The sequence below is a fragment of the Thunnus thynnus genome, chromosome 3, assembly GCF_963924715.1.
Source record: "Thunnus thynnus chromosome 3, fThuThy2.1, whole genome shotgun sequence".
Classification (NCBI taxonomy): Eukaryota; Metazoa; Chordata; class Actinopteri; order Scombriformes; family Scombridae; genus Thunnus; species Thunnus thynnus.
The window spans coordinates 36,208,343-36,227,070 of NC_089519.1; the positions used below are offsets into that span (position 1 = coordinate 36,208,343).

General features: G+C 37.6%; 2 protein-coding genes across 2 annotated transcripts; both read left to right on the forward strand.

Annotated features, from left to right (window-relative positions):
- Nucleotides 1-1,218: 1,218 nt before the first annotated feature.
- On the forward strand, nt 1,219-4,219 carry LOC137180314 (E3 ubiquitin-protein ligase TRIM39-like). The gene has a single exon (XM_067585632.1). It carries the CDS (start codon nt 1,650-1,652, stop codon nt 3,291-3,293), a length of 1,644 nt encoding a protein of 547 aa, XP_067441733.1. The 5' UTR covers nt 1,219-1,649; the 3' UTR covers nt 3,294-4,219.
- A 7,919-nt stretch (nt 4,220-12,138) lies between these two features.
- Nucleotides 12,139-15,124, forward strand: LOC137180315 (E3 ubiquitin-protein ligase TRIM21-like). Its single transcript, XM_067585633.1, has one exon. The coding sequence runs from the start codon at nt 12,550-12,552 to the stop codon at nt 14,191-14,193; it is 1,644 nt and encodes a 547-aa protein (XP_067441734.1). The 5' UTR covers nt 12,139-12,549; the 3' UTR covers nt 14,194-15,124.
- Nucleotides 15,125-18,728: the final 3,604 nt, after the last annotated feature.

Genomic DNA, 18,728 nt, shown 5'->3' on the forward strand with positions numbered 1-18,728 from the left:
TAACAAACACTTTTAATTCTTTAAATGTTCCAAACCTCAGATTGACAGCAGAGCTGCTGACATGACGTTAGCTCTGTGGCTAACAGGGTTCACACTACAACTCCCAAACTCCCAAAGGACAGTGCTGGCAGTGTGAAGCATCACTCAGTACAGAGATGATAGATTCTACATTTATCCCTGTCAGGACTGTGGTGGTTCACCACAAAACAGTCTGAACTAATTGGCTTTACAGCAAAGGAACAAATAAGGTAGAACATAAAGCAAAATATAGAAATCATATCTGCATGAGATAAAATAAAATCATCCTTTACTTGTTGTCAACTGTCTTTCACCTCATTTTGTGAAATAAACTGGAAACCTTTTGTAGAAGTTAAAGAATGTGTTTTTGAAATAACTGTTGATTTAACATCAATGTTGACCAGACGACATTTGTTGAACTCAGTTCAAGATAAAGAGAAAAAGAAGTTAATAGTTACATGAAAACTGGCTGCCTGTCAAGTACACTATCACCTTTGCTCCATGATATTTTACAATAATGCTGTAAATCAGAGGGTGGAACTAAACTCACAATCAGAGCTGCAGTAAGAGGAGGAGCAATACTGGACAGCTAAAAGAGCTGCAGCGTCACTCTCCTGAAATAAATCTAAAGTTTATCAGAGCGACAGCAGAGCTGCAGTCGAGTCTCTCCACTTCTGTCCAAATAAAAATTAAACTGAGTTCATCAAGTCTTTCTCAACAACACAGCAGAGTCTCTGCCAAACACTGGTGAGTACAACTGATCATATTTAATGTTTCAACAACCAGCTTTAACACAGCAGACAGGAAGTTCCACTCTTTTCATTTCATACTGACACTTGTGAAATTAGTGACAATATAACTAAAGATGTTTTTACACAGATTCAGTGAAACAACTTTAATTGTCTTTTAAACAGTCTCTCTGTGTCAGTTCTCAGGACTTTTGTAACTTGTAACTGAATCTCTGTGGTTTGGAGTTCAGCTTCACTCCAGCCTTCCTGGTCTTATTACTATTTACTGATCACTTCCTACAGACACACTGCATTCTATTTCCTGTAGCTGTTTCACATTAAAAGCTTTCTACCAACAAGCAGCAGCTTTTATTGTGAAGCATCTGCAGGTAATAAAAGGTGTTTGTCACCATGTTAGCAGAGCTTTGTTAGCAGTGCTATTCTTCAATAACAGTTGGTCTACACGACAAGATATGGACATATTCTGTGTTATGTTGTCAGTGGTTCATTTTAAAGATTGTATGGAAGAATAGTACAAGCAGAAACAGCCACAATGAGCTGTTAGATAAAGAGCTGCAGATGACAGTCTCTTACTGTGTTTGTACAAACCAGCTCACATAAAACACGTCATCAAAGTAAACAACAACTTTAAACTCACCATGCAGCCTTGTGGATAACTGTTTGAGCTGCCAGCACGACTTCAATGATCACGGTTGCTCACGACTCCGTTCACGTGTTCCCATCCCGATTGATAACAGGGAAATATAATTCAATATTACTTCATCTAATGTCACATGTTATACTTAATACAATAGTAATTATCTTTATTTCTTTTTGAACAAATAATTGAAATTTAATTTTAAACAAATTGTTTCTTTTGTTTTTCACACTCAGTGTGTAGATATGTCTGCTGCCAGCTGTCTGCTATCTGAAGATCAGTTTCTGTGCTGCATCTGTCTGGATGTGTTCACTGATCCAGTCACCACATCATGTGGACACAACTTCTGCAAAAACTGCATCAATGAACACTGGAACAGTAATGTCCAGTACCTGTGTCCAATATGTAAGAAGGCTTTCTACACAAGACCTGAGCTTCACATCAACACTTTCATCTCTGAGATGGTTTCTCAGTTCAGACAGGAAGTTCAACAGAAAACCAGCAGCAGCAGCTCAGAGCAACAAGCTGCCAAACCAGGAGAAGTTCCCTGTGACGTCTGTACTGGAACCAAACTGAAGGCCCTGAAGTCCTGTCTGGTGTGTCTGACCTCCTACTGTGAGACTCACCTGGAGCCTCATCTGACAGTTTCAGGCCTGAAAAGACATAAGCTCATGGGCCCTGTGGAGAACCTGGAAGACAGGATGTGTATGAAGCACGATAAACCTCTAGAGCTGTTCTGTAAGACCGACCAGACATGTGTCTGCATGCTCTGCTCTGTTTTAGACCACAAGACACATGATGTTGTTCCTCTGAAAGAGGAATATGAAGGAAAGAAGGCAGAGCTGGGGAAGACAGAGGCTGAAATTCAGCAGCTGATCCAGAAGAGACGACTGAAGATTCAAGAGATCAAACACTCAGTCAACTTCAGCAAAGGTAATGCAGAGAAAGAGATAGCAGAAGGTGTTCAGGTCTTCACCGCTTTGAAGGACTCTGTTGAGGGAAGCCTGAATGAGCTCATTGAGATGATTGAAGAGAAGCAAAGAACGACAGAGAAACAGTCTGAAGACTTCATCAAAGTGCTGAAACAGGAAATCTCTGAGCTGATGAAGAGAAGCTCTGAGGTGAAGCAGCTCTCACACTCTGAAGACCACCTCCACCTCCTCCAAAACTTCCCGTCCCTGAAAGCTGCTCCACCCACCAAAGACTGGACAGAGGTCAGCGTCCGTCCACCATCATATGAGGGGACTGTGGTGAGAGCTGTGACTCAGCTGGAGGAGACGCTCAGTAAAGAGGTGAAGAGGCTGTTTGAGGCTGAGCTGAAGAGGGTCCAGCAGTATGCAGTGAATGTGACTCTTGATCCTGATACAGCACATCCTGAACTCATCCTGTCTGATGATGGAAAACAAGTAAATCATGGTGATGTGGAGAAGAATCTCCCAGACAACCCAGAGAGATTTTCTGATTGTGTTTGTGTTTTAGGAAAGCAGAGTTTCTCTTCAGGTAGATTTTACTTTGAGGTTCAGGTTAAAGGGAAGACTGACTGGGATTTAGGAGTGGCCAGAGAGTCGATCAACAGGAAGGGACAAATCACACCGAGACCTCAGGATGGTTACTGGACTATATGGTTGAGAAATGGAAATGAGTACATAGCTTGCAATGACCCTCCAGTCCATCTCTCCCTGCAGTCTCAGCTTCAGAAGGTGGGGGTGTTTGTGGATTATGAGGAGGGTCTGGTCTCCTTTTATGACGTAGATGATGCAGCTCTTATCTACTCCCTTACTGGCTGCTCCTTCACTGAGAAACTCTACCCATACTTCAGTCCCTGTATTAATGATGGTGGTAAAAACTCTGCTCCTCTGATCATCTGTCCTGTCAATCAAACTGAGTAGAGTAATCACCTGTTTTATGTCATAAATGTGTCTTTGTTTTTGAAGAGAGTAAATATACAAACACATTCTTGTTTATTATGAGAAAAAACACAAACTAGGATTTCTATCTAAAATTAAATCTCTATTTAAACATCTGATCAAATCCACAGAACTTTAGTTTCATTTCTAGTCAAAAACACAAAGTTTCCAAAAAAACAAAACTTTCAGTTTGAAGTGAAACCACAGAAAACAAAGTGTGAATATTTCACAGTGTCATAAAGCTTCATTGTAGAGTTCGGCTGAGACCATGACTCCACAGAATATGTGTCAATATTTTACAGGCTGTAATAAGTGCTGAAACACTTAATGACAGAACAACAGAAATGAATTGATTGATTGATGATCATTTAAATTATTTGTCAGACAAACATTCTCAGGCTCCATCTTTTTAAATGTGAGGTTTTGCTGCTACTCTCTGCTCTATATGATGGTAACTGGAATATTTTTGGGTTTTGGACTGTTGGTCAGACAAAACATTCAAAAACACCTTGAACTCTTAGAAACTGTGATGAATATTTTCACTATTTTCTGACATTTAATAGAGCAAATAGTGATTCAAAAACAGGTTAAAACAAGGTTAATTATTAATGAAAATAATCATTAGTTGCAGCTCTACAGTTGATTGATAGAATATGTGTATAATGTGTATAAAGGATTTTCTTATTTTGTCTGAGGTTTGTTTAGTTTCTGTCCACTTTGGCCAATTTGTTTGTTTGAATACTGATAAGATTGATTATGATTTAAAGAAATCTGTAAATATGTGATTGTAAAAACCTGTAAACTAAACTATGTCTGTAGTTTTAATGTAAAGCTTTAAAAACATGGCCTGAGTAAGCAGTGACTTGTTGAACACCAAACACAAAAAATAAAAGCTGGTTTACAGAGAAGCTGTGTTTGTGTTTCTGTTACAGTTCATTAACAATCACAAATGTTTTTCTGCTTTCTTTACCAAACACTTATTAGTCTACATATGCAGCTTTGTATCATCATGTTTCAATATTTTCTCTCTGCACTGATTATTGTTTTTTACTTAATTGACCTACAATCTATTGAGAGGTTTGTTTTCTACTGAAGTAAATTATCCAAATGTTTTTATATTGTTGCACATTGTTAAACTTCATGCCAACTGTACAGTAACCAATATTTCAATTGAAAGAGATTCGGCAATAGAATCTGCAAACTCGTTCTGTACCAATAGAACAAACCACTATCAGCACAGAAAACCAGTCTGGACCAACAGCCTGTGGACTCCTGTTCCATGTCAATAGTCAGTAAATTATTGTACTGGTTTGTAGCCGTTTTTAAAAGGTTCAGTAATTCCCTAAAACAGCTGATTTCTGTAGTTTTTAAAGGACGGGTTCACAATTGTTCAAATGTGTCTTAAAACAACAGTCAGGAGCCCAAATGAACAGTGAAACCTGTTTTTCTTGCTGTAATCATTCCTCAAATCCGTGATACGATCTGAACCATGAGTTTTGTGATCTGTTGCACCCCTCGTGTTAACATGTCAGCTTTGTAGATTATATTTTTTATGTCGTGCACATAGATAAGAGTGTGTAAGTCATGTATTTGATACATGCATTAATACTTTCTGATGTGAAGCTACACTTTTAGATCTGTGAATGTTTTTAGTGTTCAGTCTTTCTAGTATTCAGCACTGATCTGTTCCTGTATCACATTATAAGCTTTGTGGTACTTTATGTATTTCTGTATACTAAGAAAATACATAGGAAACACGTGTAAATCATGTGATATCTTGTCTGTTTTTGATGAGAACATAAATCTGTTGTCACAATAGAACAATACTACAAATTTGAATTTCACTTTGTTGGTAAAATCACACATCTGAACCAGTCCATGGCTAAAATGAGCTCTTCTTTGTTTAGAAACAATATGTATATGCTAAATGTCTTTAAAAAAGTAGCCTTTACACCACTCAGGGGGTTCTGTTTTTAAAAGCAAATTGTTTTATTGGCATATAAAATTGCCCCCCACCCCTCCGATTTCATCAGGTGGGGGACAATGATATAGTTTGATGCGGTATGTTGGTTTTCCTCCTGTCCTCCCCAATTTTTTGAATTGCCAGCCGCCACTGGTGTGGGGGTTGAATGCAGCTCATTTTTGTAGGATACAGTAGAAAGGCCTATGTACATACAGTACATTATATACAAACTTTGTATGAAGTTTGGTGTTATTATCATTTATTTTACAATAATTATAGGTCTTATATTTATAATTCAGTAGTGGGGATGACCTATGAGGGAAAAAATGGTGTGAGAGTGACAGTTTAGTGATAAAGTGCTGTAGAAAAATACCATCAAAACTAAAATTTGTAGCTCTGTACTGCAGTTTTTCCTTTATTAGGGCCCGAGCACCTAGAGGTTCACTCACACTCTCCATTCAAATATATGAGTATTTATCTGTGTCCAGCTGCAGTTACTTATTGTCTCTACACACCTGACAGTACACATGTCAATCAAACTTTGACCAGGTCATGTGGGTCAAAAGTCTTGACTTTTCTAAAAATAGACTTGATGAAAATTAGGAAAATAATTTGTTTTACACACAAACTCATCAAGAGTTTCCAATTTACTAATTGAAATTCAAGTGAATGGGCCCAAAACTTGCATCATTTTGATGACACAGGTGTGATCAAGACAGACATGTCTCACCCTGCAGAAAATTCTCACACCGTTGAGATTTGATGTTTCGCCATGACAGAGGAAGTTGCTATAACTTTATTATAAATGCTCCAGTCTGCACCAGACTTCTCCTGGCCCTACGAAATTTCAGAAAAGCAGCCCCAGCAGCAGGCAAAATAGTGGACAAAGGAAGTGATGTTCATCTCCTTCTTACACTATCTGAAAACAGCCCAGGTCTGAAGACATCTACATGCCCATGACAGGAACCCTTCAATTGCGCCGCGGCCTAACGTGCACGGAGGCGTGAGGGCCCGTTGCTTGCAGCTTTAATTGTTACTATACTTCCACCTGCAGCTCAACAGTGAAACACTGTCCGAGGAAACACAAAGAGGGAATTTGATGCTGAAAAGACTGTAAATGTGTCAGATATCCACTTGATATGACTAACTCAGACTGATGAAGCTGAATATAAGCTTCACAGAGACTTTTAAATGACTGTGTGGACACACTGTGGATTTTGGCCTCCATCACTTCCATTGAAAGCACATTTGAAGGATCTTTTAATATCCAGTATGAACAGGAGGAATGATTACAGCGAGGAAAACCTCTTTCACTGTTCATATGGACAGTGACTGCTGTTTAAGGCACGCTTGAAAAATTGTGAACCTGTCATTTAACATTCTACAATTACACACTACAAATTTGGATTTTTAAAGGCTAGTTATGATTATTTTAGACTAAATAATAGTCTGTCAAATGGAGGAAAGCAAAAACTGGATAAAGATGAAAAAACTCACACAGACTTTTTATTTAAAAACAGTCTCTTTGTATGGTATTTAGTATGAATTTAAATGAGAATATTTGTTAGTTTATGGTGTTCCAGTTTGTTCAACCTTCAAGCGAGACAGATAAAAATGATTCAATTTTCTCCACCAGATTTACATACAGTATAGTGAACGCTCTGAAACAACATTGAGTTCAAAGACGTAAAATGTTTAGAAGAAATATTATTGAACATTTAAATGAATTTATAAAATGTGACTTGCTGTGATCTGAAAAAAAAAACTTTTGAAAATACCATAAAATACAATTTTCCAGTCGTTTTTGGTGGATTCTTGGCTTCTTCTTGACATCTTTTGACTTTAGAAACAACAGTCATCAAAAACAAAAATGGAAAGCTCAACAACAGCTTGAGTTGAGATTGTTTTGTCAGTTTATGAAAGTTGTTTTTACTGTAAATATCCCCTCCAAACATGTTTTACTGTAAGATATATAAAACATATCCAGCTTTTTTCACCAAAAAAAGTTCAGTTACCTGGTTAAAAACCCGTAAAAGCAGCATCTCCTCCTTCTCTTTCATTTAAGATCCAGACTCTGAATATTGTTCATTTAGTCAAATAAAGTTTTCCTGCTGGACACCAGACGTCTCCTCCTTCACTGTAAAGTCTCAGTGTTTGTGCTCTGAAGGTTTCAAGTTTCCACATCACACTTGTCAGTTTCATACTGGACCACGATTGGCTCCAAACTAGTTGTGATGTCACAAATCCTGCTGGTAGGTAAACATCTTTGTCACAAACCTGGCTCGGGCTTGTAACAAAGGAGAGAGTCCACACTGAATAATGGTGCAAAAATGATATTTATTTAACTAAACATAACTTAATTATGGGAATTGTTGTATCAGTGGTGTAAGGTGGGTGTATGGATGCATGAAATGTTGAGTACAAAAGTAAAGAAACACAAGTTCATAACAACTTAATCTAATGTGCAAGCCATGTGGATGGGGGTACTGCTGTTCAGCAGAAAAAGAGAGAGAGACGCCTGGGCCGGCAGCCTTTTATATCCTTTGGGCCACTCCCTCTTCAGGTGCAGCCGATCAACTGACAGACCTCTTACTCTCCCATTTCTGGAAGAAAAACAACAAAAGTAACTGGAGAGAACTAGAGGCAAATAAAGAAAGAGGGAAAGAGAGAAAGAAAGCAAGAGAGAGGGAGAGAACAAGAGAGGGCTGTCACATCTTAAACTGGGATTTAAGGTGAGTTGAGTGAAACTTTCCTCCTTCAGCAGATGAATGAAAACAAACTCTTAACATACTGTATACATACACATATTTGGGATTTGAGAAGAGGATGCAGGAAACTCACCTGATGGGTCTCTACTTTAGTTAACACTGACCTCTGCTGGTGAGTAGCTGTAACTTCATGTCACACTTTGAGGTGAGTTGACATTTATTGTTTTGTCCTACATGGACTGAACTTTATATTTGTGTTAATATGGGAGAGATGTGTCTTTTGTTTCCAGCAGAAACAAGTAGTGAACACAACTCTGACATATCATCACCTTTTAAATCGATATGTTGAACTTGTTAGCAAACAGTTGCTTATTTCCACATCCAGCAGTTACGGAGCAACATTATCATTCATTTGGAGTCGTGTTTCTGTCCACCTGGTGAATGTAAGTCCAATATTCACTCTCTTTTAGCTCTGTTTTTACTCTCTACCAACTCCTGAGGGAAATATCTGGCTCTTTAGCTGCTAAATGCTCCACTATGTTCACCAGCTAGTCTACAGCTAACTGTGTCTGTTTGCCATTCGTTGCTGAGCAGGTAGTGTACAGTGGCTTTTTACAACTTTTTCTCTGAAAACGACGCTATGAGAGACGCTGAGAGTGAACCAGAACAGTAAAGTTGCAGCCGGACAGATAAACAATGAGCTGAAACTCACTATAAAGCTCCGTAAAGCCGAGAGGAGCTGCAGAGTCACTGATAATTCTCTGTAGGTTCATCACTACGAGCCAAACACATTACACACTGACAGTGAAAACATTTTATTATGAAAAATATAGATTATAGCTGCTTTAAACAGCAACTCTTTAAAGAGGCCTCTCAGGTTGTATTGATGCTTTTCAAACACTAGATGGTGTCAGTGTCCAACAGTTCATCAGTCAGTCAGTAATATCACACTGTGCTGTCTGCTGTTTCTAATGTACTGTAATACTGTAATAATGTACTTTAATGGCATATAAAGTCAAATCTTACTCTACTTGATGTTACATCACAGAATATTTTATCTTCCACATTTAGACTCTGATTAGACAAAACTCTGAATTCTTGTTTTGTCTTCAGAGCAGCTTTAGTTAACACATTATTTATTGATGTTTCAACAAAGTAGATTAAAGAAATCATGTTTTGCCATTAAAAGTTAATGAGAATTAATCAGCAACAGACTACTGCACCATCCTAAAAGAGTAGTGAAGTATAGTAAACATATTTTAAAGGAGAATAAAGACTAATTGACTCAGTACAATGTAAAAAAATAACCCTGCTGCCAAACATCAGAAAAAATGTTTCTATTCTGTAACACATGACTGCAAAACTGTGCAGAAAAAGTGACGCAGACAGGTGTGAAGGAGACAAAGCAAAGCTCATCTTCTTCATACAGACGCTGCAGGAGCTGATTATTCTGTTTGTAAAAATGCAAAACTGACAATGTGTTCATGAATTTAAACAAAAACTTTGTGTCATGTGTTTGTTTTGCATCTTTAATCTGACAGCAGGACTCAGAATGAGGTTTTACCTTCAAAACAAACTGTAAAGAATATGAAAGGAAACATTCTTCACAACTTGTTCATTTTATACCTAAATAACTTCACTGCACACAAGCAAATATGGGCTGATTTACCTCCATTTCTTCCCTTCTGTGTGCTCTGTGCATGCAGGGACACATTCAGTGATTTGGAGGCTCGATAGACAAACCCAAGCATTGGTCCTCTGTCGCTGCTTTATTTTCACCATTTCATTATAACGCTGTTATTAGCAGTGATAAAAGAAGAACTCAGATCTTTTTGCAGGTAAAAATATCAAAGGACAGATACACAATTTTCCAAGTGTGTCTTAAAATAACAGTCAGGAGCCCAAATGAACATTACAGCTGTTTTTCTTGCTGTAATCATTCCTCCTGTTCATACTGACCATTAGAAGATCCCTTCATAATGACCTTACAATGGAAGTGATGAAGGACAAAATCCACAGTCCTCCTTCTGCGCAAAAATGTATTTAAAAGTTTATCTGAAGCTAATATGAAGCTTCAGCGTCCAAATGAGTCAAATCAAGTAGATATCTTTCAACGTTACAGTCTTTTTAGTGCCAAAGTTCCTCTTTTTGTTACTATACTTCCACCTGCAGCTCAACAGGGAAACACTGTCCGAGGAAACACAAAGAGGGAATTTGATGCTAAAAAGACTGTAAATGTGTCAGATATCCACTTGATATGACTAACTCAGACTGCTGAAGCTGAATATAAGCTTCACAGAGACTTTTAAATGACTGTGTGGACACACTGTGGATTTTGGCCTCCATCACTTCCATTGAAAGCACATTTGAAGGATCTTTTAATATCCAGTATGAACAGGAGGAATGATTACAGCAAGGAAAACCTCTTTCACTGTTCATATGGACACCTGACTGTTGTTTTAAGACACACTTGAAATATATTGAACCTGTCCTTTAAGTTACACCCCTCACCATTAACATTTAGGACAGTTCAATCAAAATTTATACACTTTGAGTTAAGGTGAGTAAAGTTTGTCAAAAGGTGCCCAAACTTTTGCATACAGCTGTATATACCTATACACTACAGGATCCTTCTCACTTAAATGTTTGCACATTGATTTATACAATTTAAGGTATTGTAATATATATTGTATGTAGATTATTTTAAATAAATAATTTAACTAATTTAATTTCTTATTTCAGTCTCATTTATTTGATTAAAATAGGACTTCATCTATTTTCTTGCTGTAACTTGAATTTTCCCCCCAATGAACAATAAAGTTTTATCTAATAAAAGGTTTCTGTTACTGCAATGAAAGTTTCTTAAACAGGGAAGATCATTACAGTCATCAAGATTTACTAAAACAGGTTGAGGATTCAAACCATCCAACTCCTGCTAACAAACACTTTTTAATTCTTTAAATGTTCCAAACCTCAGATTGACAGCAGAGCTGCTGACATGATGTTAGCTCTGTGGCTAACAGGGTTCACACTACAACTCCCAAACTCCCAAAGGACAGTGCTGGCAGTGTGAAGCATCACTCAGTACAGAGATGATAGATTCTACATTTATCCCTGTCAGGACTGTGGTGGTTCACCACAAAACAGTCTGAACTAATCGGCTTTACAGCAAAGGAACAAATAAGGTAGAACATAAAGCAAAATATAGAAATCGTATCTGCATGAGATAAAATAAAATGATCCTTTGGTTGTTGTCGACTGTCTTTCACCTCATTTTGTGAAGTAAACTGGAAACTGTTTGTAGAAGTTAAAAAATGTGTTTTTGAAATAACTGTTGATTTAACATCAATGTTGACCAGACGACATTTGTTGAACTCAGTTCAAGATAAAGAGAAAAAGAAGTTAACATGAAACCTGGCTGCCTGTTATTTACAGTCTCACCTTTGCTTCACAATAATCCTGTAAGTCAGAAGGAGGAAACACACTCACAAACAGAGCTGCAGTAAGAGGAAGAGCAACACTGGAAAGATAAGAGAGCTGCAAAGTCATTTTCCTGAAATAAATCTAAAGTTTGTCAGAGTGACAGCAGAGCTGCAGTCGAGTCTCTCCACTTCTGTCCAAATAAAAATTAAACTGAGTTCATCAAGTCTTTCTCAACAACACAGCAGAGTCTCTGCCAAACACTGGTGAGAACAACTGATCATATTTAATGTTTCAACAACCAGCTTTAACACAGCAGACAGGAAGTTCCACTCTTTTCATTTCATACTGACACTTGTGAAATTAGTGACAATATAACTAAAGATGTTTTTACACAGATTCAGTGAAACAACTTTAATTGTTTTTTAAACAGTCTCTCTGTGTCAGTTCTCAGGACTTTTGTAACTTGTAACTGAATCTCTGTGGTTTGGAGTTCAGCTTCACTCCAACCTTCCTGGTCTTATTACTATATACTGATCACTTCCTACAGACACACTGCATTCTATTTCCTGTAGCTGTTTCACATCAAAAGCTTTCTACCAACAAGCAGCAGCTTTTATTGTGAAGCATCTGCAGGTAATAAAAGGTGTTTGTCACCAAGTTAGCAGAGCTTTGTTAGCAGTGCTATTCTTCAATAACAGTTGGTCTACACGACAAGATATGGACATATTCTGTGTTATGTTGTCAGTGGTTCATTTTAAAGATTGTATGGAAGAATAGTACAAGCAGAAACAGCCACAATGAGCTGTTAGATAAAGAGCTGCAGATGACAGTCTCTTACTGTGTTTGTACAAACCAGCTCACATAAAACACGTCATCAAAGTAAACAACAACTTTAAACTCACCATGCAGCCTTGTGGATAACTGTTTGAGCTGCCAGCACGACTTCAATGATCACGATTGCTCACGACTCCGTTCACGTGTTCCCATCCCGATCAATAACAGAAATATAATTCAATATTACTTTACTTAATATCACATGTTATACTTAATACAACAGTAATTATCCTTAATAAGTTTTTAACAAATAATTGAAATTTAATTTTAAAAAATTGTGTCTTTTGTTTTTCACACTCAGTGTGTAGATATGTCTGCTGCCAGCTGTCTGCGATCTGAAGATCAGTTTCTGTGCTCCATCTGTCTGGATGTGTTCACTGATCCAGTCACCACACCATGTGGACACAAATTCTGCAAAAACTGCATCAATGAACACTGGAACAGTAATGACCAGTACCTGTGTCCCATGTGTAAAGAGGTTTTCTACACAAGACCTAAGTTGAAGGTGAATACTTTCATCTCTGAGATGGTTTCTCAGTTCAGACAGGAAGCTCAACAGAAAGCCAGCAGCAGCAGCTCAGAGCAACAAGCTGCCAAACCAGGAGAAATTCCCTGTGACGTGTGTACTGGAACCAAACTGAAGGCCCTGAAGTCCTGTCTGGTGTGTCTGACCTCCTACTGTGAGACTCACCTGGAGCCTCATCTGACAATATCACGTCTGAAAAGACATCAGCTGATGGACCCTGTGGAGAACCTGGAAGACAGGATGTGTATGAAGCACGATAAACCTCTGGAGCTGTTCTGTAAGACTGACCAGACATGTGTCTGCATGCTCTGCCCTGTTTTAGACCACAAGACACATGAGTTTGTTCCTCTGAAAGAAGAATATGAAGGAAAGAAGGCAGAGCTGGGGAAGACAGAGGCTGAAATTCAGCAGATGATCCAAAAGAGACAACTGAAGATTCAAGAGATCAAACACTCAGTTGACCTCAGTAAGGAAGATGCAGACAGAGAGAAAGCAGAAGGTGTTCAGGTCTTCACCGCTCTAAAGGAGTCTGTTGAGAGAAGCCTGAATGAGCTCACTGAGACGATTGAAGAGAAGCAAAGAACGACAGAGAAACAGGCTGAAGACTTCATCAAAGAGCTGGAACAGGAAATCTCTGAGCTGATGAAGAGAAGCTCTGAGGTGGAGAAGCTCTCACGCTCTGAAGACCACCTCCACCTCCTCCAAAACTTCCCGTCCCTGAAAGCTGCTCCACCCACCAAAGACTGGACAGAGGTCAGCATCTATCCACCATCATATGAGGTGACTGTGGTGAGAGCTGTGACTCAGCTGGAGGAGACGCTCAGTAAAGAGATGAATAAGCTGTTTGAGTCTGAGCTGAAGAGGGTCCAGCAGTATGCAGTGGATGTGACTCTTGATCCTGATACAGCAAATCCTAAACTCATCCTGTCTGATGATGAGAAACAAGTAAATCATGGTGATGTGAAGAAGAATCTCCCAGACAACCCAGAGAGATTTTCTCATTGTGTTAATGTTCTAGGAAAGCAGAGTTTCTCTTCAGGCAGATTTTACTTTGAGGTTCAGGTTAAAGGGAAGACTGACTGGACTTTAGGAGTGGTCAGAGAGTCAATCAACAGGAAGGGACAAATCACACTGAGACCTCAGGATGGTTACTGGACTATATGGTTGAGAAATGGACATGAGTACAGTGCTCGTAATGACCCTCCAGTCAGTCTCTCTCTGCAGTCTCAGCTTCAGAAGGTGGGGGTGTTTGTGGATTATGAAAAGGGTCTGGTCTCCTTTTATGACGTAGATGCTGCAGCTCTTATCTACTCCTTTACTGGCTGCTCCTTCACTGAGAAACTCTACCCATACTTCAGTCCCTGTTTTAATGATGGTGGTAAAAACTCCGCTCCTCTGATCATCTGTCCTGTCAATCAAACTGAGTAGAGTAATCACCTGTTTTATGTCATAAATGTGTCTTTGTTTTTGAAGAGAGTAAATATACAAACACATTCTTGTTTATTATGAGAAAAAACACAAACTAGGATTTCTATCTAAAATTAAATCTCTATTTAAACATCTGATCAAATCCACAGAACTTTAGTTTCATTTCTAGTCAAAAACACAAAGTTTCCAAAAAAAACACAACTTTCAGTTTGAAGTGAAACCACAGAAAACAAAGTGTGAATATTTCACAATGTCATAAAGCTTCATTGTAGAGTTCGGCTGAGACCATGACTCCACAGAATATGTGTCAATATTTTACAGGCTGTAATAAGTGCTGAAACACTTAATGACAATGGAACAACAAGAGATTAATTGATTGACTGATAATCGTTTAAATTATTTGTCAGACAAACATTCTCAGGTTCCATCTTTTTAAATGTGAGGTTTTGCTGCTACTCTCTGCTCTATATTATGGTAACTGGAATATTTTTGGGTTTTGGACTGTTGGTCAGACAAAACATTCAAAGACACCTTGAACTCTTAGAAACTGTGATGAATATTTTCACTATTTTCTGACATTTTATAGAGTAAATAATGATTCAAAAACAAGTTAAAACAAAGTTAATTATTAATGAAAATAATCATTAGTTGCAGCTCTACAGTTGATTAATAGAATATATGTATAATGTGTATAAAGGATTTTCTTATCTTGTCTGAGGTTTGTTTCGTTTCTGTCCACTTTGGCCAATTTGTTTGTTTGAATATTGAATAGATTGATTATGATTTAAAGAAATCTGTAAATATGTGATTGTAAAAATGTGTAAACTAAACTATGTCTGTAGTTTTAATGTAAAGCTTTAAAAACATGGCCTGAGTAAGCAGTGACTTGTTGAACACCAAACACAAAAAATAAAAGCTGGTTTACAGAGAAGCTGTGTTTGTGTTTCTGTTACAGTTCATTAACAATCACAAATGTTTTTCTGCTTTCTTTACCAAACACTTATTAGTCTACATATGCAGCTTTGTATCATCATGTTTCAATATTTTCTCTCTGCACTGATTATTGTTTTTTACTTAATTGACCTACAATCTATTGAGAGGTTTGTTTTCTACTGAAGTAAATTATCCAAATGTTGTTTATTATTGTTTCACATTGTTAAACTTCATGTCAACTGTACAGTAACCAATATTTCAATTAAAGGAGATTCTACAATAGATTCTGCAAACTCTTTCTGTACCAATAGAACAAACTACTATCAGCACAGAAAACCAGTCTGGACCAACAGCCTGTGGACTCCTGTTCCATGTCAATAGTCAGTAAATTATTGTACTGGTTTGTAGATGTTTTTAAAAGATTCAGTAATTCCCTAAAACAGCTGATTTCTGTAGTTTTCAAAGGACGGGTTCACAATTGTTCAAATGTGTCTTAAAACAACAGTCAGGAGCCCAAATGAACATTAAACCTGTTTTTCTTGCTGTAATCATTCCTCAAATCCGTGATATGATCTGAACCATGAGTTTTCTGATCTGTTGCACCCCTAGTGTTAACATGTCAGCTTTGTAGATTATATTTTTTATATCATGCACATAGATAAGAGTGTGTAAGTCATGTATTTGATACATGCATTAATACTTTTTGATGTGAAGCTACACTTTTAGATCTGTGAATGTTTTTAGTGTTCAGTCTTTCTAGTATTCAGCACTGATCTGTTCCTGTATCACATTATAAGCTTTGTGGTACTTTATATATTTCTGTATACTAAGAAAATACATAGGAAACATGTGTAAATCATGTGATATCTTGTCTGTTTTTGATGAGAACATAAATCTGTTGTCACAATAGAACAATACTATAAACTTGAATTTCACTTTGTTGGTAAAATCACACATCTGAACCAGTCCATGGCTAAAATGAGCTCTTCTTTGTATAGAAACAATATGTATATGCTAAATGTCTTTAAAGAAGCAGCCTTTACACCACTCGGGCTTTTGTTTTTAAAAGCAAATTGTTTTAGTGGCATATAAAATTGCCCCCCACCCCTCTGATTTCATCAGGTGAGGGACAATGATATAGTTTTATTTATTATAAATAAAAATTTATTTATTTATTTATAAGAAACACAAGTTCATAACAACTTAATCTAATGTGCAAGCCATGTGGATGGGGGTACTGCTGTTCAGCAGAAAAAGAGAGAGAGACGCCTGGGCCGGCAGCCTTTTATATCCTTTGGGCCACTCCCTCTTCAGGTGCAGCCGATCAACTGACAGACCTCTTACCCTCCCACTCCTGGAAGAAAAACAACAAAAGTAACTGGAGAGAACTAGAGGCAAATAAAGAAAGAGGGAAAGAGAGAAAGAAAGCAAGACAGAGGGAGAGAACAAGAGAGGGCTGTCACATCTTAAACTGGGATTTAAGGTGAGTTGAGTGAAACTTTCCTCCTTCAGCAGATGAATGAAAACAAACTCTGAACATACTGTATACATACACATATTTGGGATTTGAGAAGAGGATGCAGGAAACTCACCTGATGGGTATCTACTTTAGTTAACACTGACCTCTGCTGGTGAGTAGCTGTAACTTCATGTCACAACTTGAGGTGAGTTGACATTTATTGTTTTGTCCTACATGGACTGAACTTTATATTTGTGTTAATATGGGAGAGATGTGTCTTTTGTTTCCAGCAGAAACAAGTAGTGAACACAACTCTGACATATCATCACCTTTTAAGTCGATATGTTGAACTTGTTAGCAAACAGTTGCTTATTTCCACATCCAGCAGTTACGGAGCAACATTATCATTCATTCGGAGTCGTGTTTCTGTCCACCTGGTGAATGTGAGTCCAATATTCACTCTCTTTTAACTCTTGTTTTTGCTCTCTACCAACTCCTGAGGGAAATATCTGGCTCTTTAGCTGCTAAATGCTCCACTATGTTCACCAGCTAGTCTACAGCTAACTGTGTCTGTTTGCCATTTGGTGCTGAGCAGGTAGTGTACAGCGGCTTTTTACAGCTTTTTCTCTGAAAACGACGCTATGAGAGACGCTGAGAGTGAACCAGAACAGTAAAGTTGCAGCCGGACAGATAAACAATGAGCTGAAACTCACTATAAAGCTCCGTAAAGCCGAGAGGAGCTGCAGAGTCACTGATAATTCTCTGTACGTTCATCACTACGAGCCAAACACATTACACACTGACAGTGAAAACATTTTATTATGAAAAATATAGATTATAGCTGCTTTAAAAAGAATCCCTTTAAAGAGGCCTCTCAGGTTGTATTGATGCTTTTCAAACACTAGATGGTGTCAGTGTCCAACAGTTCATCAGTCAGTCAGTAATATCACACTGTGCTGTCTGCTGTTTCTAATGTACTGTAATACTGTAATAATGTACTTTAATGGCATATAAAGTCAAATCTTACTCTACTTGATGTTACATCACAGAATATTTTATCTTCCACATTTAAACTCTGATTAGACAAAACTCTGAATTCTTGTTTTGTCTTCAGAGCAGCTTTAGTTAACACATTATTTATTGGTGTTTCAATAAAGTAGATTAAAGAAATCATGTTTTGCCATTAAAAGTTAATGAGAATTAATCAGCAACAGGCTACTGCACCATCCTAAAAGAGTAGTGAAGTATAGTAAACATATTTTAAAGGAGAATAAAGACTAATTGACTCAGTACAATGTAAAAAAATAAAACGCTGCAGGAGCTGATTATTCTGTTTGTAAAAATGCAAAACTGACAATGTGTTCATGAATTAAAACAAAAACTTTGTGACATGTGTTTGTTTTGCGTCTTTAATCTGACAGCAGGACTCAGAATGAGGTTTTACCTTCAAAACAAACTGTAAAGAATATGAAAGGAAACATTCTTCACAACTTGTTCATTTTATACCTAAATAGCTTCACTGCACACAAGCAAATATGGGCTGATTTACCTCCATTTCTTCCCTTCTGTGTGCTCTGTGCATGCAGGGACACATTCAGTGATTTGGAGGCTCGATAGACAAACCCAAGCATTGGTCCTCTGTCGCTGCTTTACTTTCACCATTTCATTATAACGCTGTTATTAGCAGTGATAAAAGAAGAACTCAGATCTTTTTGCAGGTAAAAATATTAAAGGACAGATACACAATTTTCCAAACGTGTCTTAAACCAACAGTCAGGAGCCCAAATGAACATTAAAGCTGTTTTTCTTGCTGTAATCATTCCTCCTGTTCATACTGACCATTAGAAGATCCCTTCATAATGACCTTACAATGGAAGTGATGGAGGACAAAATCCACAGTCCTCCTTCTGCGCAAAAATGTATTTCAAAGTTTATCTGAAGCTAATATGAAGCTTCAGCGTCCAAATGAGTCAAATCAAGTAGATATCTTTCAACATTACAGTCTTTTTAGTGCCAAAGTCCCTCTTTTTGTTACTATACTTCCACCTGCAGCTCAACAGGGAAACACTGTCCGAGGAAACACAAAGAGGGAATTTGATGCTAAAAAGACTGTAAATGTGTCAGATATCCACTTGATATGACT

Coding starts and splice junctions, on each gene's coding strand:
- LOC137180314 (XM_067585632.1), top strand. CDS start 1,650: ATGTCTGCTGCCAGCTGTCTGCTATCTGAAGATCAGTTTCTGTGCTGC.
- LOC137180315 (XM_067585633.1), top strand. CDS start 12,550: ATGTCTGCTGCCAGCTGTCTGCGATCTGAAGATCAGTTTCTGTGCTCC.